This window comes from Lampris incognitus, chromosome 18 (genome assembly GCF_029633865.1).
Source record: "Lampris incognitus isolate fLamInc1 chromosome 18, fLamInc1.hap2, whole genome shotgun sequence".
NCBI lineage: Eukaryota > Metazoa > Chordata > Actinopteri > Lampriformes > Lampridae > Lampris > Lampris incognitus.
In genome coordinates this window covers 13,177,859-13,203,198 of record NC_079228.1, presented here as the reverse complement: position 1 = coordinate 13,203,198, position 25,340 = coordinate 13,177,859, and the positions used below count along the sequence as shown (strand labels likewise).

The window sequence follows — 25,340 nt, the reverse complement described above, 5'->3', positions numbered from 1 at the left end:
CGCCAGGGGGACGTAGCACGATCACGCTATTCCCCCCCCCCCGAACAGACGCCCCGACCGACCGGAGGAGGCGCTAATGTAGCGACCAAGACACATACCCACATCCGGCTTCCCACCCGCAGACACGGCCAATTGTGTCTGTAGAGACGCCCGACCAAGCCGGAGGTAACGCGGGGATTCGAACCAGCGATCCCCGTGTTGGTAGACAAAGGAATAGACCACCACACCATCCGGACGCTATATTTGCATTTAAAATGAGTTTTAAATCAGTTGCACAAAAAAGTTATAAGATCTACCAAAAACGACCATGACCGGTCAAAATGACCGCTTTGTAATTTGCGCATCATGTCACTGTTTATGACGTGTTGGTGGCGTCATTTCCTTCATGAAGTTCCTCGCTCTGTGCTAGAAACACACTAGCGTCCTCCAGTGCAGAGAAATAGTCTAAACTTGATGTTTAATTATGTCCAACATGTCTGGGTACAGACGCCGCTACAGACGCACTATGACTACCACCGAGGCGCTGCAGTATTTACAGCCGTTGGACAGCGGCCATTTTAAATTGTAGGAAAAACAGTATTAAAAGTTGTTAAAATGTTAATTTTGGTGTCAGTTAGTTTCCTAACAGGCATACTAACGCATTAATATCTCAACTGGGTATTTATCTTGACAGAATATAGAGATTAAAAACATTGCGGTCAAAATGACTGCCCACGGTCGTTCTAGTAGTTTTTTTCTTTTTTCTTTTACATTTCACGTTTTATAGGCGTTGTTACGTTTGTTAGATTAGCAATATGTGTTTTCCGTTTTTTCTCTCAGGTAATATTTTCACTTTTTCAATTTTGCTATTCAAGTTCGACCGTGTCTCTCTGAAGTTTAAATTCTTTAAAAATAGAATTAAAATTGTTAAAATGTTAATTTTGGTGTCAGTGGTTTCCTGACAGACATACTAACATATGCAAATCATTAATATCTCAACTGGGGATTTATCTTGACTATTTATCTAGAGTTTAAAAGCCGGCGGTCATTTTGACCGCCCATGGTCATTTCAGGATGGAGTGAAATCCCGGTCGTTCTATTAAATTAGACGAGTCTGACTCCAGGCATTTTCGCCATGATGTGCAGTTACATGACGATTAATACGTTATAGAGTATTGCATCTCTATCTATTGCAGGGTGTGGCGCATCTAAGGGAAAGCAGCAATTGAAAACGGCGCTGTTTAATTCAGCGCGGTCCATGTGCTCAGTTTCACCCCGGGGTTTTTGCTCCCAGCGTTCCCCCATATCCCACACACCGCCTTTCAATCCCTCAAAATATACCGACCACAAAGCCAACCTCTCAACTCCCTGACACTGACCCAGCCGCCCGCCCGCCTCCCTTATTTCTCCCCTTCAATCATCCCCAACCAACCTGACTATAGATGAGGTTAACTGCAGCATAAGCCCCCCCCCCCCCACCGACACCACCACCCCCGCCGCTCCCCTCATCCAGGAGTCACTAGAGCCAATTATATCAGCCTGACTAGTCTTCCCAACCTGAGCTCCGTGGTGTGGAAAATGTGGTTCCACTGGCTGCATCACAGGGGACAGGACAGGCTTGCGCTGTCTGGAGCCGGAGCTTCATCCCGGGCCAATTTGGCATGCAGAAGTCTATGGAGAATAAGGCTGATGAAATATATATATATGATCTTCTTCAAACATGTATTGTTCCGCGCTGCTGTGTCTTATCAGGCGGCCTCCTCCTGATGTCTTCCAGGCTTGGCAGGGCGCGACTCCGCCGAGCAGCCGGGAGAAGGAGAGGGGCTGACGCACAAGGAATTTTAAAGTCCTCTCGATGACGTGCCTCACAAGCGGAGGAGAAGGCCCCTGACGTAGCCCGTTTGGTTCGGGGGAGCCGGCTCAAAGCGATGACGTCACAAGCGACACACGACAAGCGGCAAAGTAAAGCCACACGTATTGATGCTATTTCCATTTCACCAAGACATCACAGTGTCACAGATATGTTTGATAAGTGTGTGTGTGTGTGGGGGGGGTAAATTTGCTTCAGTTTGAACAATCTCGACTTATTAGCACAAATCGATTAATGCTCACTATTCATCTTGTCTGAATTTAACCATTATTTGTATAACTCCTTTCTAGCAGGAGTTATACTCATATAGCATAGGCTATAACTTCATATTATAACTTGTTTTACAGACGAGTCAAAACATTATTGAGACATTGCTGACCTCTCCCGGACACAGAGGAAACTGCAACCTGCTGCAAGAATTCTGATTTTAAAATGTAACATTGTTCAAATAGCTTCACTCATTTGCAAAAATAACAGCCGGTGTAGTTGTCTGAATCCCCTTTGGAGCAAACAGGTAGTTCCCAGCCCTGCAACAGCATCATTACTAATGAATTCAGACATGACACAAACTGCAAAACAAGTGTGCGTTGTCAACAAATTCCTTGCTCTAAATGCCAGGTACGATCCTTTAATCATGGAAAAAATACAAATGGATAAAGTGATAAAATGCTAACATGTAACTTGCGTGAAAGTTTCAAAAAAAAAAGAAATCCCACAGTAACATTTGAATAAAACAGCCATTTCAAAATGTTGATTTTTGTTGAAGTTTTGGTCCAAACAGGAACCCAGACAAACGTTAAGGGTGGATTTAATTTATTAAACAGAATTACAATTTACACAGACAAGGAAGAACGGAGGGGAGCGTCTCAGTGATGATGGCTCTGCCTGAACTGTAATCCACAGTAGCCACATGTGCCCACTCTGGTGTCTTTATCCTGATAACACAGAAAGTATAAGAAATTAATACGCCGTCAGTCAAAACACACCAACACTCCAGTCTTTGTATAGTGAAAACCATGCTCGGACTACAGCCAATGTAATCCATCAATCCATCAATCAACCAACAAACAGACCAGCTTGTTTAGAAACATAATCTGAATAACAAATCTCGAGTCTGCTCATTACCTTAGTCACATTATATTCAGATTTTTCATGTGTTCCCGTGCAAAAAAAGATCAGAGGAAGTTGATTCAGAGGAATGAATGCATTAGAGTGTCCTATGTTTGCAGCCAACGATTTTACTCTTTGGGCCAAGGTGTCCTCTAGACACATAAAGGGATGATTAAATATGTGATGAGATGAAATGGTTATGGTCAAAGCGTCACATCTCTCCAAGAGTAAGCGAACCCCACTATTAAAGAAATCCCAGTAGAACCAGGCTATTGATGGAAACTGAGTTGATATAAGCAATGCAAACACTTTCAGTGAACTAGGGCTTTTACCTGACCATTCAGTCACCAGAGTATGTCATGTGTGTGTGTGTGTGTGTGTGTGTGTGTGTGTGTGTGTGAGTGAGAACTGATTGATATAATACAAGATCATTAGTGCTATGTAATGATATGAGGATTTGTGTGAATTACTATTGTACTGATTCACCCATTTGAAAGTATTGTACCAGATCCAAACTGGGTTTTACTATGAGTACAGTATACCATCAGCACTCTATTCATTTTTCATACTGATAACGTATGACTGAGTCTGTACAATGCAGGGACAAAATAACCGAATTCTTGTCAGCACCACTTCAAAGTTGGCCATTATGACATACGTTTGTGTGTTTTCTTTGCATGCCTCTAGTGCGTCTGTGCTGACATTAACTATATGAAAGAAATAATGGAACATATCAAATTAATGAGTACTGGACCCTACCAGGTTGATGTAGACTTTGGGGTGACCCAGGGCTCCTCCACCCCCGTCACAAGACACCACTCTTGCCTCGATGTCAGACACTGGCTCCTCTGCCACCAAGTTAATGGCAAAATTCTTATTCACCTAAACCAAAAACAATTAAGCAACAACACAGTTGAGTGATGCGTCTCACTCCTTGTAAATAACATAAGAAAATATTTTATCTGATTGGGATCAGATAACATATGTTTTACAAAGGGTATTAACAGGGTGGGCAACAGCTAATGTGTCAATGCCCACCCAAAGCCTTGCTATCTGCCACCCATTCCTTATTTTTAGGATATACCCAAGGAAAACTGAGTGGGCTCCTCTGACAAATATTCAGTGTTTAAAATAAACTTGTTGGCAAGTAGTATGTTTCGATGCATCACAGATGCATTCATTTGCAGTGAACTACATCAACAAACATAGTTTTACTGAAGGATGAGCTGCTTATTGGTTTGTTGGCATGTCAAAATAAGGAGTGATCACTTGTAGGGTTTTGCACATGTCTTTAGTAACATTTTACAAGGAATATAAGTTTTTATATTAAAGCAAAACGTCTAACACTTGCATGCAGATAAACAATGCGTTCTCTCCTAATGAGAATGCCTGTTATCACAGGGTTGCAACAGCACAACTGAAACATACATTTTTATGTGCATACATTTATTTGTTACCCTGTTTAGTCAACATTTGACCTATATAATCCATCCATCATCTATTTCTGCTTAATCCAACTCTGGGTCATGGGGGGCTGGAGTCTATCCCAGCAGCCATTGAGTGGAAGGCAGGTAGACACTCTGACAGACAGGTCACTAGTCCATAGGGCCCACACGCACACCCTTCACACTCATGGGCATTTTAGAGACTCCAATTCATCTATCATGCATGTGTTTGGACTGCGGGAGGAATCCTATAAAACCAGAGAGAACACGTAAACTCCACGCAGACGAGCTGGGGACCAAACCAGGACTCTTGTTGCTGGGAGGCGACAGTGCTAACCATCAAGTCATCATCAGCTGTTATCTAGTGGGCAACGCGTTATCAAAATGGGGACGACCTGATAATGTGGCATGGAAGGTGTCATACATACCTCTTTCTGTCTGCCGACGAACCTGGCTCTCCTGGGATCATGTTCATCAAACACCTGAGGGCAGAAAAAAACAAAAACATGATACGACCATAATGATAACACAACACCATCAGACAGCTGGACCCGGCTCCGTGTTTATCTAGATCGTGACGCGGCCTTGCAGCGCCGGAAAGGTGATGAACAATAAACATGACGGCGACTCTGACTAACGCGTTACCTGGCCGGTGTGGGTCACCACCTCGCCGGTGCTGGAGACCTCCACGCTGTACCGGTGTGCTGGTCCAGCGGTCACCCTCAGAGGCGAAACCAGCACCTTAACATTCTTACTGAAGGACAGAAGCCGACCCGCTACAGCCGCCATGTTTACACTGGTCGGGTTTCCCAGAGTGCATTGCGCGACGATGCCTCTCAAGCCCCGTTACAGTTGCGCGTAACCACGCGCGTCGTTAGTGTTTCATAAACGCGTTTAGTTTCATACGCAGAGCTCTGACTTAAGTCATACTTTAAAATGGTGTTTTGAAAACGCTTTCATTGTTTTTCAAGTAGCCTGCTGCGTGTGGTTTCAGGGCAAATTAAGGACAAAAATGACCGGCGCTAGGACCGCGCGGAGTCACGTTACGTGACGTGCTGACGCATTTGCGTTTCAGACCGGAAGCAGTTGTGTGCACGCAAGAGGAATCGTAGCGGGACTGTGTAGAGGTGAATAAAAGGAACTGTCGAGGGGACGCACCTGTGTAAAACGTACGTGGATTTTCTTAAAAGGTTTGTTTGCATTATTCTGTTGGGAGACGTGCCTGTAATAAAACGAAATATATCACTGGTTGTTTGCCGTTCTCGACTTTGGCCTCGAAACGCGCCCGCCTGTCTCCCTGTCATGTTGCGTACCAAGAGTTATCTGAGGATGGGGTTGAGTCTTCACACGGCTTAAATCGTTTGCGTTTACACCAGTTAGTGGAAAGGCTCCGGATAGTGTTGATGGAGATTGCTTACGTACATCCTGGCCCTTGGGACACAATTTCATTCTTGAAATATCATGATTTTTTTGGGGGGGGGGGTTGTTCCTTATCTGATGAGAAGGTCTAAGGACAGGATGTTGTGTTGCTGTAAAGCCCCTTGAGACAAAGTAATTTGTGATGCTGGGCTATACAAATAACATTGACTTGACATTACAGTGACAGCAATACCGCAAGGTATATGTGTTGAGATTCTTGGAAAATAATCCGCTTGTATTTCTGCAGGCCATGGCACCCCTCCTGCTGAAACACCTAACCAGTTCCCTGACACGCCAGCTGGTCCACATGGCGTGGAGTCCCCTGACATTATCTTCACCAACCACCAATGTTTGCAGATGTCTCTCCATGCTCGCCACAGCTCCCAGCAGACTGCTCATGTCCCCAGCTAGGGTAAACTCCATCCAGCTCTCTTTGTCTGGACCCTCTACTCCTTGTCAAGCGTCCCTGCTGGGACAATGTCAGCATCTCCCTTGTTTCCAGCCATGTGCAGGGATGAAAACCAAGAGCGCCCTGAAAAGACGCTGCAAAGACTGTTTCATTGTGCGACGGAGGGGGCGTTTGTTTGTCTTCTGCAAGACAAATCCGAGACACAAGCAGAGGCAGGGATAACATTGTATAATGTCCGTGTGTTAGAAACCTGTTTTGAGTGTTCAAACTTCATTTACTTAAAATGTGTTCTGAAAATAAAAGTTATTTGGCTGACCATTCTTCTCTTCTGTTTTGGCTTTACAAAACCTAATGCTCACAATCACTTAACCATACTATAACATCTAACACCTGCCCATCATGGCCAGCATTAACTTTTTCATCAATTTGAGCTACAGTAGCTCCTCTGTGGGATCGGACCAGACGGACTAGCCTTCGCTCCCCATGTGCATCAGTGAGCCTTGGCCATCCATGACCCTTTCGCCGGTTCACCGGTTGTCCTTCCTTGGACCACTTTTGGTAGGTACTGACCACTGCATACAGAGAACACCCCACAAGACCTGCCAATTTGGAGATGCACTGACCCAGTCGTCCAGCCATCACAATTTGGCCTTTATCAAAGTCACTCAGATCCTTACGCTTGCCAATTTTCCCTGCTTCCAACACATCAACTTCAATAACTTCACTTGCTGCCCAATATATCCCACCCCTTGACAGGTGCCATTGTAACGAGATAATCACTGTTACTTATCTGTCAGTGGTTTTAATGTTTTGGCTGATCGGTGTATGTACCATGATAAACGGTATCATAGTGCATTGACCCCATGCACCCTGGCTTTTTCCTGTTGGTGGTCCAAGAATTGAAGACGGAGCAGCTTCATCAAGAACCACCTGAGAGAGCCAACTCCTCTCTTCATAGGACTTCATCCCGAATCTGCTAAACATTTGGTCCAGCCACTTGCATTGCATGAAACAAACCAAAACTATGACGATCAGAGTAACCTCACGGCTCCCTCAAAGCCAGTGTGCATAAATAAGTGTTATTGAACATGTTCTTTATAAATAGACTGCAGTGAGTGCTACCAAATGTCACTTGTGGCAGTGCTTTCGTCAAGATTAATGAGTCCTTTTTCCAAATTAGATCACTAAAGGAATATATATTCATACTTTTTAATTTATTTATACTTATATTTGAGCTTTCTTTCGTCTTCTTCTTAAATCCGCCTGCGGGAAAATAGCGACGGAAAATCGACATTTGGAAAGGTTTTTCTCTGAAAGCAACCAGCAGGTGGCGTAGGTTGACCCTCCTTTCAAGTTCGCTCCTGAAAAGTTTGACAGCAAAACGCTTCTCCCCCCCCCCCCACAGGCTAAACATTTAAAACAGCAAGCCACTCTTAAGAGTTACTCCTACACTTCACCATATACAGCTTAAACAGAGGAACTTGGTAAACATACATTCAAACTCCACACTTTTTATTTTTGAATCATCAATTCTAATTCTCTGAACTCTGACAAATAAGGGGCAATTATTATTACATTATTGAGCATCGAGTGAATCAATAAGGTCGTTTGTCAAGCATAAATAGCTCAACCTATAGAATTAGGTCATCTTCAATCTGTCAGAATACTGTTTGCTGTAACACCGGGTGGTAAATAGACCCGGTGTTATTTGACTCCTTTCCAAAAATCACGCGATGATGAGTGCACCCATTCAATGTTGAATGGGCTGGAATCGAGACCCGCACTTTCTGCTGGGTCTGGTGCCCTGTCCCTCCGACAGCACAGTGTGACAGATGACAAGACCACACCAGCACGTTGCAGGCTTAATCACGCCGCCCTGCAGCCCACGTCCGTATGTGTGGCTTTTAACTGAGATGACCCCCGATAGAAATATACTTTGTTATGCTTAATTCATCGGACTCGGGTGAAAGCATGTCGGGCGACCCACCCAGGGCCACGCAGTATAAGCCCCCCCCCCCCCAACACCCACACACACAGATAATGGATGCGCCACAAGAAGACGGGGGGGATGAACTAGAGCAGGAAGTTTAATGCCAGACTGACGCCGCATTCTGGACATATCAAGCCCAGCATCTTCAGAACACGTTCCGCCGCATTCGACCCTTTATCAGATTTGAGCTCGTGCGTGTCTGTCAGGAACCTGCACCCCAAAGCGCACATCGCTAAACAAAAAACAAGAAAAGAAAAGAAATTCGCCAAGCGTTAAATATGTTTCGCAGAACGGAAGCGTCGACCGAAGTTTCCGAAAACGCAGTTCAGCGTAGCACACCGACTCTCCAATTTGTATATTTAGGGGATGGGTGGGTGGGTCACCTTTGCGCATGCGCACGATCACAATTAGCGCTCTCCGCCCAAACATCGTTTTCTCTGCAAGGATATTACCGTCACAAGGGTCGCAAACCCCAAAGACAGCGAAATACACCGTGCCGCTATTGAAATACCAAACTCCGTTGGCGTTACAGGTCTCTCCCCCCCTCCCCCCCCCTCTCTCTCTCTCTCTCTCTCTCTCTCTCTCTTCCGGTCAAGTCGTCAGACTCTCATTCCGTTGGGTTTCTGCATGTCCGCGAGCTTGTCCGGCGATGAAGTTGTCAACCAATCAGCCCTGCAGGGCAGACGGAGAGGGCTCCGAGTCGGATCCCCCCCTGCCAAACCCCTTCGTTCACGAGCTGAAATTCAACCTGGCGGAGAAAATCAGGGTGAGTCTCGGGAGGACTCGTCCTCCCACAAATCAAGGCGCAGTCGGGCGTCTCGCTTCTTGCATGTAACGTAATTCCAACTACACGACCCAAGGTAGAAATTGTGGAGTCGGCTTTCCTCCAGCCCTGCGAGTTTTCCGCGGCATGCCCCCCCCCCGGTGCGCCCCGGCGGCGCCCCCAAACGCCGAGTGGTTACCAGCTGTTTGCAAGATAACCAAATAATAATAATAATAATAATACACGTGTGCCTCCTAACACCAGGGCGATAGAGATCACAAATATTTGCTGTGTTATTTCACCCTCAGGTTGTGTGCTGTGCGGCCATGCTCTCAGTGCAGAAACTGATGGATCCCCTCTGCCATCATAAAAAAAGGGTTCAAATTCCGATAAGACACATTTGCATATCACATTTGGTTTTCAAATGTGCACTTCTTCAACGGTTGAAAGTATTGCATGCCTTTGCACAATTGGACTAAAAAAATTGTTTTTTTTAATGCCATGGCATGTTTGTTTGGGGTGCATGTACATGTCGTGCATAGTCTGTCTCGGTGTCTCTTCATTCCAGCTGCCTTTTTTTTTGTCTGAACATGCACGTGTTCACACAGAGCTGAGTGGGTAACCAGGCTGATGGCTCGGCAAGGCTCATCATGCACACTCACTCGCATGACTGTTCAGTCCAGCTAACCAGCACACCAAAATACACTTGTGCTAGCAAGCAAAAGTGTGTCTCCTGGCAGAAACCTGCACAATACTGTTTTTTTTTCTTTTTCTCCAGAGAATGAATCATGTTCACCTGTTGTGTCATATTTAAAAAGAAAAACCCTGAGTGGGTGGACTACCTGACTCAGCAGGTTAACATAGCTACCCGACAGAGTAGAAAACCAGCGGTCTCAGTGACGACTGGTATGAAAACCAACCCAGATGGCAAACTTGCTGTGGCCCGGACCCGTCCCACGCCCGACACTTTCATCCGGCCCACATACCGCATGGAATGATGCCACTTGGGCGGTCCGCTCCTGTTTGCCAGATGTGGGCCAGAACCAAGCCATAGCAATGCCGCATGTGCCACATATTTGCCAAAGGTGGCCCCTATTTGTTTTGTGATATTTGGGCCATATTTACCATTTACCACACGGGCCACTTCAGGGGCACATCCAGATCACATGTTGCCCAGAGCACCGCATCTTCGCCACAAAAAAACAAGAAAAAAAGGGCCCACATTTGATTTGGCATATTTGGGCCATATTTGCTATTATACATGTGGGCCACTTCAGGCTCACATCCATTTTGTCAGGGCCAGAAGAAGGCCGTCAGTGCCGCGTCATTGCCTGAAGCGGCCCACATCCGGATGCTATCTGGGAAAGCAGTGGTTGAGAGGTGGGCTCCATCTTTGCTCCATGATGTCGATCATCTAGTGGGTTCTCATCCCAACCCCAGTTTGAGTCCCATCTGCTCAGCAACACCTTGCTTAACTGAGTCAGGTGTGTTACAGGACCAGTGAACACATGGGGGGAAACGCAGCTAGGGAGACCGACTGATGTAATCTAATGATTCGTGTGGCTGGTTGAAAATAAAAAGCCCGTGCGTCTAAGATATCTGACCCAGAAGGGCGGTTTTCAAGCAGACTTGCCCCTTCGTCGACTTGTCTCCCACCCAGATCGCTCGAGTAAATGTTCTGATGTCACGTCTGCTCAGCACACGCATGACAGGCTATTGCATCGACTGTTTTTTAATTTTTTTATTCCTAAATTATCAGCCTAATTCATACTCATTTGTCACTTTCGTTTGTCACTGGTTTGTCCCTTTCCGCCATCTTGCCTACACGTGTTGGGTGTCTCTCCCGTGCTGAGGAGTGACACCGGTCGGAGGAGTTTGTCAGCCCTGAGCCGAGGTGAACTCGCACATCCCTCGCCCAGCAGACTGCACAGCGTCTCCCGGTGGCATTGAACCAGTGAAGCAAACAAAAAAAAATGCTCACAACTTTCTCATACAGTACATGGTCAACACCTTCCTGTGTTTTCCATCTCTTTAAATTCAGGCTGGAGTGAAAACCGAGAAGCCGGGTTGCAGACTTGTAGAGGGTTTTCAACTCCGGTCTTCGGGGACAGTGGCTTTTCATGGCGCCTCGGGTCTCAAAACTCGCCGAGAGGATGCTGGGATATGAGCGGTTTCCCGGGTCCTCGGCACGGGGTTCGAGGACCGTTGTTTTTCCGAGCGGAGACGAACGTGTGCAGCGGCTGGTGAGACACGCCGATGCCGCTGCTGCAGATTGATTGCGAATGCCTGCCGTCTCCCCGGGCATCTTCAGTAGCTTGCAGAAATCAATGGAGTTTCTCTCTCCACCACATCGACGTCCAATACGTCCTCTCTCATTATCAATCACCGGATCACGTTCTCACGCTCGGCGATTAGCGCGGTCTGCTGACAGCGCGGCTATTCTCTGTGCATGCACATGCACACGAACAGAGGAAATGCCCTTCCCCTGTGCTACCATTATGGGTTTATCTGTTAAGCCAATCAGGCTTTGTTGGCCAAATACGTATGCTACATGGAATTTGTCTGCAGTTGTCACAACTCGCAGTGCGCTATACATACAGACGTATAGCAGGTGCCCACGGCAGCGATCCAGGGGGGCATTCACTTACACCACAGCGGTGTGACGTGGAAATGGGTTATCTATTCACGACGATACGGGCAGCTATTGCACAATAGTCACATTCAAGTACAGGCACATAGCCTCCATATTTGTGAGGAGTCTTGCTTTCATTCAGCACCATGCAGCAGTGGCTCAGGAGGTAGAGAGGGGCGTCTGGGAACTGCAGGGTCGCTGGTTTGATCCTCGGCTCCTCCTGGCACACAAATGTCACCGTGTCCCCTGACCGAGACACCCAACCCCTAACTGGTCCCGATGAGCTGGTTGCCACCTTGCATGGTTGACACCGTGTGTGTGTGTGTGTGTGTGTGTGTGTGTGTGTGTGTGTGTGTGTGTGTGTGTGTGTGTGTGTGTGTGTGTGAATAATTGTGAAGCGTTTTGAGTGGCTGTTGTTGCAGCTAGAAAAGCGCTGTATAAAATGCAGCCCATTTCGCCTTAGGCAGAAATCTCAGGGCTCGGGCGTCCGGGTAGCGTAGCAGCCTACCAACACGGGGATCGCCTGTTTGAATCCCCGTGTTACCTCCGGCTTGGTTGGGCGTCCCTACAGACACAGTTGGCCGTGTCTGCGGGTGGGAAGCTGGATGTGGGTATGGGTCCAGGTCACTGCACTAGCGCCTCCTCCGGTCGGTCGGGGCACCTATTCGGGGGGGAGGGGGGAACTGGGGGGATAGCGTGATCCTCCCGTGCGCTACGTCCCCCTGGTGAAACTCCTCACTGTCAGGTGAAAAGAAGCGGCTGGCAACTCCACATGTATGGGAGGAGGCGTGTGGTAGTCTGCAGCCCTCCCCGGATCGGCGGAGGGGGTGGAGCAGCGACCGGGACGGCTCGGAAGAGCGGGGTAATTGGCCGGATAGAACTGGGGAGAAAAATCAAAAAAAGAAGCGGGTCTTCATGATGGCGCCAAGTCCTCCACGCCGCAGTGCTTCACACGTTAAACTCTTCAGACGACAGTGTTCCAGTTTTGTGTCCTCCACATTCAAACGTGTGGCCTTGGCTGGTGTTGTTTTGTTTCCCATGTCCTCACCGCCGCAAGACTTTCTTTAACACAGCACATGGACCTTTTTTCCCTGTGTTCCCGATGTCTTAAATTCCTCAGTTGTCTCCACTTGTGTTTATGGTGGATTGTTAAAGTGTTGTTCCTCTGCCTGATCAAAGCAGCGCTCAGGCCGATCGGAGGTAAACTGTACCATGTGCCTTATCTGCTTATGGGTGGAGGGAATAACATCGCTTCGCTAAATGCCACCGGCTCTAGAGCCATAAGAGTAGATGGGGTGTGTGTGTGTGTGTGCACTTTGCATGCATGCATGTGTGCATAAATGCATCTGTGTGTGTGTGTGTGTGTGGGCGCGTGCATGTTCTGTAATGCACATCCCCCCCCCGTCCCGGCCCTTAGTCTTCCTGGAAAGGCTTTGTTCGTCTCTTGAAAAGCTAGCTCCTAACAAATTTGACCTACAGCAGTGTGAATGGATAGCAGTGGCCTGTCCTGCTGAGTCACACATAGCTGAACAGTGAACATCACGGAGGCGCCTCTGCCAACTCACCAGCTCACAGACAGTTATTCGTCGTTATTCGGGGTCCAGAAATTAGACTGGAACGGAAGGTTAGGTCATGGAAATGTAATGAATTTTCCTTAAATAATCTGCCAAGGGTTCTCAGTTGTACAGTTATAGACTCCTATTAAGCCGTCAGCTTGTTATGCTGTCACATAGTGCTGGGCAATATATATATAAAAAAGAATCATGGTAATCGTATGGAAATTCATACAATATCAATACATATCTTCTTACATATGCAAAAGTACCATACTTGAGAGCTACCTGAGGTTCATCACTTTGAACCGTTGGTAATGTAAAGTGTAATAACAACTGAACTAACTGAAATGACACTCCTTCAAGTAATTCAGACCTCATTTTAAGAGCAATTTTAGGTAATTCAGTCAATTAATCAATCAAGTTGCGATTCTCATTATCATTAATTTAGACAACAAAATTTTGGTATGATGATATGACAGGGTTTCTGGGTTTGAGCCCTGGTAGTCCAACCTTGGTGGGTCGTCCCGGGTCGTCCTCTGTGTGGAGTTTGCATGTTCTCCCCGTGTCTGCGTGGGTTTCCTCCCACAGTCCAAAGACATGTAGGTCAGGTGACTGGGCCGTATTGAACTGTCCCTAGGTATGAATGGGTGTGGGTGTGTGTGTGTGTGTGTGTGTGTGCATCAGCCCTGCGATGGCCTGGCGGCCTGTCCAGTGTGTCTCCCCGCCTGCCACCCAATGACTGCTGGGATAGGCTCCAGCATCCCCGCGACCCCGAGAGCAGGATAAGTGGTTCAGATAATGGATGGATGGAAAAAAACAACAACAAGGGTTTAATTGTTTAGGAGAGAGGCTGTGTGGTAACTGTGTTTGTACCCATATCTATGCGGGCGGTGCAACCAGTAGCCCATAGGCCTTGTCCTGGTGGACTTACTTCCTGCTGCTCGGTCTCACCAGAAACAGCAGGGGAGAAAGTGTTTGCTTCTTAGCTCCCCCGGGTGGAATTAGGTATGTGTCGCTACCTGTCCTCAAAGAATCAAACAAAACAAATGAAAAGCACGGGGCAGTTAGTCCACATCTCTGGGTAGTCTTTCACCGCAGGAGCAGGTCCATTCTGCCGTGCCAGAAGGCCGTGTTGCACACGGGACTGCTGAGGTTCTTGCAGCCTGACTGATAGAAAGAGAGAAAGTAAGTGAGAGATGGAGGTCATGGTGCTGGTGGGGGTGCATTGATGGTGGGGATGTTAATTTGAAGGGGGGGGGGTTGTAAACAGTGGCAGTTCCACAAAGATTAAAAGAGCCACAGTAAGCTGGACGGTGTGTTTGTTCTCCTATTTCATCTGGAAAGAGATGGGCAGTTGAGTTGATCGAGGGTGGGGAAAAACAACCGGGTAACAGGGCACCCTGTCCCATCCCGTCCCGTCCCATCCCGTCCCGTCCCATCCCATCCCATCGCCGTTCACAGTAAACATCCACATCCAAGCCTACTTTGATGCAGATTGAGGTCCGCTCCAGTTTTGTGGGTGATGTTGTTATCACCCCTCCAACGAAATAAAAGCTATTGCTTCCTAAGGCACCATGCCACCCTGCAGGCCCACTCTCCATCTGGCCCTCACCTCTTGCCCTCCCCCCATCTGCCTCACTCTCTGGATGTGTGTGTGTGTGTGTGTGTGTGTGTGTGTGTGTGTGTGTGTGTGTGTGTGTGTGTGTGTGTGTGTGTTCATCGTTGGTGGTGTGGGCCAGATGTGATTATATTTGCATGTTATTTACTTGCATGTTAATGTGCGTTGGCGAGTAGGTGAGAATGTGAATTGTGTGTGCGTCTTCACACCTAATGTTTGTGTTAACCTTAGAGAAAATGTCCCCTGTAAGCTTTCCCATGCCTTAACAGCCCTGCGAGCTCTGAAACGGTTAAAGGCAGAGGGGATTTGTGCGCCCATTAATGCGTTAGTGTGCCAGTAGACAATGGGGCCTGTCGTGGTTCCCCAGAGTCTCCTAAATATTTCAGACACTAGGACTCTGCCTACCAAGTCCTTGGATGTTACCTCCTGGCACCGGTCTCACAGATGGCTGCTACTGTGACACTTCCATTTCTTTGACGTCTTTAAGACATTTCCGGGGTTCTCCATCCCTCGCCTGAAGTGTCAGACCAGATGCAAGCACCCGGCTCTTGTACCAGACTGGATCAGGTCGGCGCAATCGGTCACCTCAGCTCAACGGCTCACTCTTTCACAGTAGAGTTAAAAAGACACCAGCCACTAATGGGTTAATGCCCACATAAAAGGCTGCAAATCACCCTATGCTCAACCACACACACACACACACACACACACACACACACACACACACACAAGAACATGTCAGTGGCTTCTCCCAGGTGGAGTGAATCACTAAAGGATGAGTCCACTGTGTGCCGTCATGGATGGGGGGGGGGTAGGGAGAAGATGGGGAGGCGTTGAAGCATCATAAATCACCCCCGTCACTGTTTATTTATTTATCTAGTCCTGCAGGCTGCACCTGGGCTGAGAGAGAGAGAGAGAGAGAGAGAGAGAGAGAGAGAGAGAGAGAGAGAGAGAGAGAGAGAGAGAGAGAGAGAGAGAGAGAAAAGACAGAGGTGGGGGTGGGGGGGGGTTAATATTCCATGAAGATGCATAATTGTGAAGTGGGAATGGAGAGAGAGACACACGTGATGGATAAATGTGCAGCTTAACTGCATATACTTTAAGTGCGAGATGGGTGGGTGGATGGATGGATGGATGGATGGATGGATGGTTGGAGATATGAATTCCTCATTCCTCTGGGATTGGAGATCACTGCAAGGCAGGAGGGGGAGGGCTGAGGAAGGGATGAGAGAGTGCAATGAAATGGGGGGGGGGTAGAGATTTAGATGGGTGGTGGATGGTGTGGAGCAATGGAGCATGTATATGTAAGTATGGGGGGAGGAGGGGGAGGGGGTGTTACGATGTCATGCAGTCAGAAATTAACGCGCTGGGCGGGACTTTGTGACCCCATTAGTAGGAACAAACACACACACACACACACACACACACACACACACCCACCCCGGCCAGCCATGCCTCCCTCATTACTGAGAAAGAGAGGAGGCATGACAGGGCGGTCAGCTGACGTCTCACTGTAAGGACCTGGGCTTTGCTAAGCTTTAATGCTTCAGTGAGAAGTGTCCTGGTGGCTTAACCAATTAACTTGTACCATATGGGTTCAACCTAAACCCATATGGTACAAGTTAACCAATTAACTTGTACCTTATGGGTTTAGGCCAAACTGCAACATCCTGCTATTGAATCCGGCACCTGGCCCTGTGGTTAATATCGACCCCCCCCCCCCAGCTTTTTTTTTAACACTCCTCACCGTCCAGTTCTAATTAAAGTGTTTGAAGAAAGTCTTCATCGACTAGGCTCTAGTCCCCACATGTGATACTGGAGAGCATCCCTGGTCAGAGATGGATGAATGTAAAGTGACGTGTCATCCGTCTGGGAAACCCACATCTTTCTGCCCAGAATCAGAACCAGAAACCCTTTGTTTGTCATTCAGAGTTAGAAATCAAAAACACTTTGTCATTTCATTTCATGCACTTGCACACATGAAATGAAACGTCATTTCCCCCAGCCCACAGCAGTGCAACACAACGGCAAAACGCACATCCAAGAACTACAAGAACACATATATCTGAACTAACACATACTATATCTAAAAATCACTGTCCAGGAGAACGAACGCCAGCCAGGATGACTGGCTGAACTGCCGGTCTGCGTGGGCTAGCAGTTAGCATAGCCTGCCCCGCTTCCGCATCCCGTCGGACTGCCCTCGGTGTTTGCTCCTCGGGTGCAGCTCCGGTCAGGGCCGTGGTCCTTGGGCCCACAGGACGCAGCAGACCAGGCTCCCGCAGCCGATCCAACACCAGCTCTCCCAGCCAGATACCTTCAACACACCTCCCCGCACTCCACATAACGACACTAAAAACGCAGTCAAGGCCAGGCGGGGCCGCCGCCAGACCGCCCTCAGTGTTATCAGAACTTTCGGTCTGCATGGGCTAGCAGTTAGCTTAGCCTGCCCCGCTTCCACATCCTGTCAGACCGCCCTCGGTGTTACCTCTTTGGGCACAGCTCCAGGCAGGGCCGTGGTCCCTGGGCCCACAGGACGCTGCAGACCAAGCTCTCCCAGCCGATCCAGCACCAGCTCTCCCAGCCATCAAACGAAGACAAAGCTTAGACGTGGACAAAGACACTGCATGGACGGTACTAGGTGAGGCCGCTGCAAACAGGAATTTGCGCCGCCATCTTTCAACACCGGAAGTGGAAACCAGGTGGTCTCTGTGGTGGGGTGGTCTGTTGCAGAGTTGGTACGAACATTGAGTCAGTTTCAAACTTGCAAGAACCGGGTATCCGTTTGGGTTTTGAAGCTGCTTATTGAAGCGTAGTTTCAGTCGGCGTTCACAAAACAAGTTGCCTTAATAGAGTTTCCATTTGTTCTTGTCGTTACTGATCAGAATAAAGGTGCTCCGTGTTTTTACTGACGATTCATCACTGTCCAGCAAGCTCTCCTGCCCTTTTTCTAAATCCATAACACAGCAGTGTATTCATCTCATCTGCCTTTTTCAACTTCCGCTGCATTCGTCTTGGCGGCTGCTGAACTTTGCTGACGCTTCATCGATCTGCGGCGAAGTTGTTTAGTGACACGTTAGGGACTGACAACGGGGGCAGCGTGCCGTACATGTAAATGGAGACTGACGGAGGCCAAAATCAGTCCCACCTACTCAAGGAAGAGGCAGTTCACACTCCTCCATCCATTTACAACATGTGTTATTGCAGACTGTGGTCTCCATCATGCCTGTTCACCCAGCGGAGCTCAGTGCTAGCAAAGAACAGAGACAAAATGTGCCGGTTATCGCCGGGTTTTATGTTGACCCAAGTTTGGTTGCCAAATTGGTTTGTGCTGAGTTACTGGTGCAAATACTTAATTTGAATGGAGTTAAATGAGGGATAATTATTCATGTAATACTTCATATTTTACATCCCCCCCCCCCGTAGTGGAACCTTTTTGCTGATACTGATAATACTTGACCTACTCTTAGTCATTTAATTAGACTTAAATACAGTCAAAGTTGCATATTTTTCCAGGCGCTTCCTGTCAGGAAGCGGCCGGTGTGAATGGGGGTTGCTGTATATTAAAGTATGCTATGCTAGAGGTGTGTATAGCAGTGTGTCTGCTGGTGATGGATGGCTGCTTGTTCCTTCCTGACAGTGGGAATTCAATTTGCAACCCCCCTCCGAACTTATAGGACATATAGGCATTATTTGTCTACTGTATACAAGCACACAGACAGAAAATCATTGTGCTTGGTGGCTGAGGGAAAAAAACACAGGTGATTGGAATTTCAAGGGACTGTACAGTATGTACCCCTATGGAATCACAGATCGTCACCTGCACAGGAATGTAAAGCATGTAGCCCATCTCTTTCTATCATCCCACCACACTGTTTGGCCACAGGCATTTGTCAAAGGTTGAAGAAATGTGGTGGGCGGTGCACACTGTGCAAAATGAGAGAGAGAGAGAGAGAGAGAGAGAGAGAGAGAGAGAGAGAGAGAGAGAGAGAGAGAGAGAGAGAGAGAGAGAGAGAGAGAGAGAGAGAGAGAGAGAGAGAGAGAGAGAGAAGCGAGAGAAATGAGCACGAGGAACAAAGTGAGCGAGCTAAAGAGAGCACAGTGCCACATAAATTACAGTCATCATAGCTGTAGCTAGCTAGCTACAGCTATGATGGCTATAGCTATAATCCTATAGCTAGCTAGCTGTAGGATTGCCTGCCACCAGACTTGGTTATACCTTTTCCTCCTCCATCCCATCATTTTCCTCTTCTCCTTATCTTCTATGCCTCCAGTCCTGACTATTGTTAACCCTTACTCCTCTCTCTCTCTCTCTCTCTCTCTCTCTCTCTCTCTCTCTCTCTCTCTCTCTCTCTCTCTCTCTCTCTCTCTCTCTCTCTCTCTCTCTCTAGATAGCGCTGATGTCTATGACGGTATTCCCTGTTCGGCTGCTGTTGGTGGCCTTCCTCATGCTCCTGGCCTGGCCATTTGCCTTCATGGCCTCCCTAGGACGCTCTCGGTTTACTGTGGAGCCACAGTCATGGTGGAGGAGGTGTGTGTGTGTGTGTGTGTGTGTGTGTGTGTGTGTGTGTGTGTGTGTGTGTGTAAGGCCAAATGTCCCTATAACCAAGTTGACAGAATGCAGAAAACACAACATGAAGCTGAGTCGATATTTTGACATAATCCTTTGAGTTGCCACACTATTAATTTAAGCACACGTGTACACACACACACACGTATACACACACACACACACACACACACACACACACACACCTCTAACAGTCTCATTTCAACAGGCTAGTTGACCTCTCCCTGCGGGTGATCATGCGGGTCATGTGGTTCTGCGGAGGTTTCCATTGGATTACAGTGAAAGGGAAGCGGGCGATGCCCTCTGAGGCGCCCATTCTCACCCTGGCACCACACTCCTCTTACTTTGACGCCATCCCTGTCACCATGACGATGGGCTCTATAGTCACCAAACTGGAGAGCAAGAGCATCCCTGTCTGGGGCAGTGAGTAACAATGTGGTCGCATTTCACCTCCACATTTGACCAGCGCAACTTGAACGCTGTAAATCTGAAGACACGCTTTCTTCGTTATTTCCGTCTTGACGATACACCCGCACGTCCTCCTCTCTCTTCCTCCCCCTCCCTCTTCCTCCTCCTCCCTCTTCCTCCCCCTCTAGCTCTGATCAACTACATCAGGCCCGTATTTGTGTTCCGCTCTGACCAGGATTCTAGGAGGAGGACTGTGGATGAGATCAAGCGGAGAGCTCACTCCAGAGGGGAGTGGCCCCAGGTAACCGCCCTACACACACACACACACACACAGACACACACACACACACACAGACACACACTGCATGCTAGCCTCAGGTTACACTGCAGAACCTCAGTCAACGTGTTCACAGAAAGTTGATAGCTTATGAGTCACACACTGTTCAGCGTGTGTGCTTGTGTGTATGCATGCCATGTTACCTGTAATGTGTGCGCTCATGGTTGTGTGTCTATATGTACGTCTTACTCCAGATCATGATATTCCCTGAGGGAACGTGCACCAACAGATCGGGCCTCATCAGATTCAAACCCGGTACGTGTTCAATCCTCTAACTGCCTAACTACGCCAACCTTGCAAACACCTGGCCCTCGCGGGGCCAGGTGTTTGCATACCAGGTGGAAAATTGTGTGCGTGTGTGTGTGTGTGTGCGTGCATGTGCATGCGTGCGTGCGTGATGTGTGTGTCTGTGCATGCACGCCGGCCACAAGAGGCTGGCACATCTCACCGGTCATTTTTACTCCTCTTTTCAGGCGTCGTTTTTAGAATTAGATGAAGCCTTAAAGTCCCAAAGAAAACGCCTCCTAAAGGGACTGGCCACGGTCTCTGTTTAACCATCATTTGGCTGGAACTGGCGCCGACTACCCACCTTGGCTGCATCCGTATTTGTAGAGAGACAATTAATGTTTAATGTCCCGTGGCTGCATTTGTATGTTGCTATCTATCCGGAGAATGGCTTATATTATTCTGGGTGTGTTTGGACACATTTCTTTACTTCTTCATGTGCTCTTTATTATGATCTTTGCTGTCTTTCTTTCGATTTATTCTCCTGAAAAGCATGTTGTTGTGTGCGTGTGTGTGTGTGTGTGTGTGTGTGTGTGTGTGTGTGTGAGAGAGAGAGAGAGAGAGAGAGAGAGAGAGAGAGGTGTGAGAGGGCGAGGGACCTATACTAATCCAGTCGTCCTATGTGCCATTGTTCCATGTCCCATGTGCCTTAATCCCTTGTCATCCAGTCCTCTGTCACTCTGTGGTTTCCAGTAAACCCTGTTGGTCACACACTGGCCTGCTGCGATGTGGTCTGAAACATCCCATCCAATTTTTGTCTGTGGGTGTGTGGGTGTGTGCCCAGATCTGTCTGCCATACGCTATTGTTCCTTTCTGGAAGTGTCTCCTCTAGTTATATCTGTTCATTGACTCTCAGGACAAAAGAGCAGGTTTGTGTGTGTGTGTGTGTGTGTGTGTGTGTGTGTGTGTGTGTGTGTGTGTGTGTGTGTGTGTGCGTGTGTGCGCATATGAGTGAATGTGCTGTCTTCTACTTTTCAAAAGGTCTCTGAATACATCAATCACATTCATCTCTCCCCATCTCTCCTGTCGCTGTATTTCTTTTCATAATGTCATTCATCCGGCTGAATAATGCCAGGCAGCTACAATACATCGGCTGGTATGTATAGTCTTCTGTAGACCGATGCATAGAATTTCCATTCTATTCAAAGGTGAAATAGTAGCGTGACCGGGGTGGTTCCCAGTAACAAATACTGCATGCAGCCATCTTTCTGCCCATCTCTCACCAGCAGGACATGAGGCCCTTAATAGCGGTTGGGTTTTGCAAGGGCAAGAGGTTGCCACAAGGTTGTCAGCAATATCGCCTGTCTAGCCAATGTACCTGACTCTATGGAACTCATTGTTCTCTTGTCTTGCCTTTGTACCTCTCTTTTGCATGCTCATGTTCTCTCTTTCTTTCTCCTTTTTTTTTCCTTTCCCTCTCCTTCTGTCTCATCCCCCACTCTTCCTCTCCATTTCACTCATCACCATTTTTCCCTCCCAGGTGCATTTATACCAGCGCTTCCAGTGCAGCCAGTGGTCCTCCGGTACCCCAACAAACTGGTAAATAATGTGCACATGGTCCTACCCTTCCCTTTAACCCTTACACCGTTCTCACATAATGTTTTTATGCTTCACGGCCTGCCCCTCTGTAACCCTATGGCAGAAAGCAGTATTGACACTGACTTGGTTTAAAGTTAGCCTAACTCTTCCCATAAACACACACACACACACACACACACACACACACACACACACACACACACACACACACACATGCACTCTTGGCGGTCCACCATGTCTGATGATGATGCTTGCTTCAGGGGACGAGGGTGGGTGGGGGTGGGGGGGGGTAATGCTGGCAGCCCTTTGATGTCATTGGGCACATCTTTCGGTCCTCCTCTGTTGATTGGTGTAATGTGTTTGTTCGGTCATCCTGGCACAGGTGACCTGCCAGGCTGATTTATTAAGTGCTAGAGGCTCAAGATGGATGGGGTTTATGTCCCAGCACCTCAGCAGGTCTTTGGTATAGTCATTATAGTGCCTTTTTCTTCTGCTGACGACTCATTTGGCATTGCTGAGTTGGCCACAGAGGGTTTGGTGGGGTAGGCGGTGGTCCGGCATGCGGATAGTATGCCCTAGCCATCGAAGATGTTTTTTAGCCACTGCTGCTTCCATGCAAATGGAGTTGGTCATGGAAAGCATTTTTGTATGGGGGATTTGATCTTCTAAGGATAGGTCGAGGATCTTTTGAAGGCATCAGATGTGGAAGGCCTCCATACCGCATTGTATATGGCAACCTTGGTGCTGAGCGTCAGGCTTGTTTTTAAAAATGCTTCTGCAGAGGCGGCCAAAGGCAGACGAGGCTTTGTTGATGTGACTGTTTATTTCAGTGTCGAGAGCAGTCTGAGGAAAGTGTGGAGCCAAGATAGGTGAACTGGTCCACTACTTTGAGTGAAACACCATTGATTTGGAAGCTGGGGGGTAAGAGAGGTTAGATAATGAGTTGTGCCATGACCACAGTTTTTTGAATGTTGACCTGAAGACCAAAGGACTGGTATAGGCCAGAAATTGTGTTTCAGGCATGCTGAATGGACTCCCGGTTATATGCATGGACAGCGCAGTCTTCTGCATATTGAAGCTCACAGATTTGGCAGGTTTTTCCTTTGTATGGTCTGGAGCTGTTGGATGTTGAATAGACTTCTGTCAAGGCGGTACTCTAGGTGGATGCTGTCTCTGTGTCCCAGGGCATGGTGGAAGAGGTGGGTGATGGCTGAGTGGATGAGACTGAACAAGATCGATGCCAAGACACAGCCTTGCATCACCCCAATGTCAACCTTGAATGACTCTGGCTGGAGTCCTCCCGTGAGGACTCTGGCCTAGCTTGCATCCCATCATACAGTTGCTGCAAGACGGAGAGAAAGTTGGGTGGTACTCCAAGTTTGGAGAGCTGTTTCCAGATTAGCTCACGATTTATGGTAGAGATGTCCCGATACCAGTTTTTCATTTCCGATACCACAGCTTTGGCTATCTGCCGATACTGATATCAATCTGATATTTTGTTTTGCGCTTGGAAAATATAATAATAATAACAATAATAATAATAATAATAAATGATAACAATAATGATAATAAAAAATATATGGAAGTACTTTGCTCATGATGGCCAGTGTGCCACCTAAAAATATGTCACTCAAATGGAGTTTAAAAAAATACTTCCCCTGTATATAGTTCACAACAACAGTTGGTTGTGGACCGCCACCCGCCATGAAATCAATAGCTTCACACTATTAAAATGGGATCTCTGAAAGATCTTAACTTGGTGTAAAACTTACTTGCTCCAACAAGATGGCCCCATGTTGCTCAGGCCCGACTTCAACGGTGTTAGTGATTTAACCAATCAGCTAATCAAAGGTCATGGTCAGTATTCAAAGTGACTAGTCAAAGGAGCGGTGACATCAGCCACTGTCTATTCCATTCCTGCCTCCAAAGTCTAAATCTGACGAGCGAGTGTTGAGCAGTTGTGAGCGCGTAGGGAGGGTTGAGCTCGCGCTTGTCACAGCCCCATGCTCATGGGACCACATTTGTGCACACGGAGCAGAAATTCACACTTCCAAGGATGCTTTTCCACTCGCAGATACTGTTCTGTGTGCTGGTATCATGTGCACGTGCCTGGGTTTTATGTGCGGGGGTTTTGAGACAAACCACCCTATGGCTACGACTGTTGTTATCACTCGATACTTAACCGGATGTCGTGCAGCATGGGAAGTACTTAGGCAATGGTTTAAGCTAGATTTCCCCATGGTTTGTATCAGATAGGTATCGGATCATATTTTTTTCTCCCCTCCAATATGCAATTCAGCATTTTGGGCCAGTATTGGCCCGATATCGATGCCTTGAAACAGATCAAGACATCCCTATGGTATCAAAGGCTTTGTTGAGGTCCATGAAGGCAATGTACAGGTCTTTGCACAGCTCTCTGCTCTACTCTAGTAGTTGCTGTAAGACAAAGATCATGTCTGTAGTGGATCATGACTTCCGGAAGCCACATTGTGTTTCTGGGAGAGCACTTCCCGAAATGTGCTCCACCAGTCTGTTGAGCATGAATTTTGCCAGCACTTTCCCTGCAATGGAGAGGAGAGAGATTCCGTGGCTGTTCCCACAAACTCCTCTATCCCCCTGCTGTTTGTAAATGACCACAATGTTGGCATCCTTCCAGTCCTGCAGGAGGATCTCGGACTTCCAGATGTTTTTGATCAAGAGGTGTAGGCAGCGTGTGAGAAGGTACCCCCCCCCCCCCGTGTTTGAAGACCTCTGCCAGGATGCCATCAGGTTCTTCACGCTCCTAATGGCTTGGCAGGTTTCAAAGAACTGTGGTGGAGTGTTAAGATGCAGGATTGGTGGAAGATCTGGAAGGTTGGGGATATGAAGATCAACGGGGTTGGTGTGGTTGAGGAGGGTCTCAAAGCGGTCCACCCAACCACCAAGGGTCTCATGATGATAACATTTTATTAGAAGGATAAACCCGAGATGAACCATCTCGTTTTCAAGGGGGTCCTTAACACAAAAATACAGAAAATACAGTACATAAAACAAACGACTCATACACTTGTACGTACACAGACAAAAGCTCTCCCAGGGCTAGCCACTCCCTCACCCACTGGTTCCCCTAAAATGCCAAGATACAGTAAATGTACACCTACCTATGCAAAGTTACAGACGTTACTATGCACCTACACATTACAGATAAATTATTTCCATATCTCAAGTAAAATTAGAAGCAAGAGCAAGTTGTTTGAAGATAGGTTTTTAGAGATGCCTTAAAGTGATGAAAGGAAGTATAATAGATTTAATTGAGCTGGGCGGGTTGTTCCAATCAGATGGAGCTTTAAATTTAAAGGCACGTCACCCAATTTCTTTAGAAATTCTAGGAACGAAGAAAAAGGATGCTCATATAGTGCATCGTATAGCCT

The 25,340-nt window shown here is 47.6% G+C and overlaps 2 protein-coding genes across 2 annotated transcripts in view; one reads left to right on the top strand and one right to left on the bottom strand.

Moving 5' to 3' along the window:
* Positions 1-2,626: 2,626 nt before the first annotated feature.
* On the bottom strand, positions 2,627-5,221 carry ndufs6 (NADH:ubiquinone oxidoreductase subunit S6). Its single transcript, XM_056298235.1, has 4 exons — positions 5,050-5,221; positions 4,833-4,886; positions 3,719-3,841; positions 2,627-2,784 (listed from the first exon to the last, which is right to left on the bottom strand). Exons 1-4 carry the CDS (start codon positions 5,191-5,193, stop codon positions 2,716-2,718), a joined length of 390 nt encoding a protein of 129 aa, XP_056154210.1. The 5' UTR covers positions 5,194-5,221; the 3' UTR covers positions 2,627-2,715.
* A 3,650-nt stretch (positions 5,222-8,871) lies between these two features.
* lpcat1 (lysophosphatidylcholine acyltransferase 1) overlaps positions 8,872-25,340 on the top strand; it is a 29,801-nt gene continuing 13,332 nt past the window's right edge. The window contains exons 1-6 of the mRNA XM_056297966.1: positions 8,872-8,988; positions 19,183-19,322; positions 19,570-19,784; positions 19,958-20,070; positions 20,301-20,361; positions 21,872-21,930. Coding sequence (XP_056153941.1) covers positions 8,872-8,988; positions 19,183-19,322; positions 19,570-19,784; positions 19,958-20,070; positions 20,301-20,361; positions 21,872-21,930 — 705 coding nt within the window. The remainder of the gene's footprint in view (positions 8,989-19,182; positions 19,323-19,569; positions 19,785-19,957; positions 20,071-20,300; positions 20,362-21,871; positions 21,931-25,340) is intronic.